Raw genomic sequence first — 2,147 nt, forward strand, 5'->3', positions numbered from 1 at the left:
TACTTACTTACAGAGGATGGTGTATTAATCTATCAGGGTTAAAACTCTTTTTGTTGCTGTTCTACCAGATGCTGACAAGCTCTTTGAGCACGACCTCGGCGCCCTGAACATGGCGGCCCTGAACCGGCGGGTGGAGAGGGCAGGTTTACTCAGCAACCTCGGGCCCTGCTGCAAAGCCCTGTGTGCTCGCAGGGACTTCGCCATCCGCCGGCAGCTCTTAAAAAATGAGAAGGTAAATACACRTGCTCAGCTTCATCTGATCTAAAAGTCTGTGTCACAAGTTGATGACGTAAAACCAAACGTTGTGTTATCAGGGCCTAACTAAGCAGTACCCCACGACATCTTTGGTGGACAACGACCTGCTGCAGATGAGCATCCGCCTCTTCAGAAAAACCATGGCTGGCCACAACTCTGTCCCAGAAAGGTCCAGTAGAGGGTCGGCTCCAGCAGCCCAAGTAGCTGAAGCTAATACTAACAACAAGCTAAGCACAGCTCAACCAGAGGTGTGTGCGTCCTGAGAGTAAAACACAGATTTTAAACCTTCTCTCCAACATTGTCTTTTCTCTACCTGTTTTTTTTATTTTTAAACATAAAATTCTTTTAGTCATAAGAAGCAAAACTGTAAGATTTGTATGTCTTATGTCCCGTGAAGTCCTCCATCATTGACTAGTCTGAACATTTGATTCTACAAACAAGATGTAGAAAACATSTGGCTTCAGTTTTTTTGTTTTAATGATTTCACTGAACTAACCAACTTGAAGTGACTGCTTTGGTTTTGTATGTTGTCCTACAACTGTACATTAAAATGGTTAGACGTTGTTATTTTGTTATGGTTCTTTGTTTGAATGTGAAATGAAATGAATGAATTGATGGCGAGATGTTTCTGTTGACATGATTTAACAAATAATACCAGTGTTGTCTGAAGGGACGTGTGTGGACTTTCGTTGTACCTAAAAACACTGCCAAACTATTCTGGAACTTTTAAACTCCTTTTTTTTTTTGGTTTGTTTGTAAATGATTGTTGTGTCATGTTTTGTATTCTGAATGGTTTGGCAGTGTCTCCCTGAAGAGCGAGGAGCACCAGAAGATACACACTGCCATGTGAAGTTTCTGACCTCACGCCAATAATAGGAACCAAAACCTGACAGGAATGATGGCATGCTGCATAGGAAAACAGAACAAAAAAAGAGTCTGGTAAAGCTCCACTGTAGGCTGTTTTTAGGTGGTTTCACACAGACGATTTAAAACGTGCATTCAGTCACTGCTTGGACGAAGAAACCTTTGGATTCAACTGGACTCCTCCTGCATCACCCTTCTGCCCAAAAATCTAAAACCACAAAGACAATGAACCGACTATCTGGTATTCTGACCTCACATCTGAAGGGTTAAACACATTTCTGAATAGACAATTTGATGCAAACTTGATTTGTTGTGGACAAGTGAAAACTTCTGCTTTGACGTTTCATTTTTTCTACTGTAAAATAAAGAGTAACATTCCTAAGCTGTAATGAAGTTTTGACAATTGAGAACCTGAAGAAATAAAAAAAAGGAGCAGAAACAAACTTCAGCAATTTCAGGTTAACTTGACAAATTCTACCAAGTTCTACTTTTCATTGTTGGTGTATATAATTWAAAAACTGAAGTATGGAACCAACAGGGATTTCTCCTGTAAAATATGTAAAAATTCCACCTCATCAGACTGGTGACAATATTACATTTTATTTTTAAAGCATACATTTTTATCCATAATGTCCACAATATCAAGAACATCATGAGCTTAATTTTGAAATACATTTTACCCTTATTGTACAGTATAATAGTACCAATTTAAAACARGACTGCCCTTATAAATGATAAACACATAATCTTATCAATTAAATGGTGATTAATACTTTATAAGCTACTAATAGCAGTTACAGCAGCATCTTTCAGCTGTCGCCACAGATCCTCTGTCTACCTCCATGTCCTCTAACTGCATCCATTTATCTCCTCTTTGTCTTTTTCCTGGCAGCTGCTTCTCTAACATTCTTCTACCAACACTGTCCCTCCTCTGGACATGTCCAAACCAACACTGTCCCTCCTCTGGACATGTCCAAACCAACACTGTCCCTCCTCTGGACATGTCCAAACCATCTCAGTCTGGTCCC

At 39.8% G+C, this 2,147-nt stretch overlaps 1 protein-coding gene across 2 annotated transcripts in view; it reads left to right on the forward strand.

The window, feature by feature from the left end:
- The window catches only part of LOC106510916 (zinc finger CCCH domain-containing protein 13), a gene marked incomplete at its 5' end in the record, with an annotated part of 10,271 nt that extends 8,233 nt beyond the window's left edge, over window positions 1–2,038 (forward strand). The window contains 3 exon segments of one of the 2 annotated variants that reach the window (XM_013999650.1): window positions 69–232; window positions 315–503; window positions 2,012–2,038. In XM_013999650.1, coding sequence (XP_013855104.1) covers window positions 69–232; window positions 315–503; window positions 2,012–2,023 — 365 coding nt within the window. 2 annotated transcript variants of the gene reach the window in all.
- Window positions 2,039–2,147: the final 109 nt, after the last annotated feature.

The sequence above is a fragment of the Austrofundulus limnaeus genome, unplaced genomic scaffold, assembly GCF_001266775.1.
Source record: "Austrofundulus limnaeus strain Quisiro unplaced genomic scaffold, Austrofundulus_limnaeus-1.0 Scaffold2396, whole genome shotgun sequence".
NCBI classification, from domain to species: domain Eukaryota; kingdom Metazoa; phylum Chordata; class Actinopteri; order Cyprinodontiformes; family Rivulidae; genus Austrofundulus; species Austrofundulus limnaeus.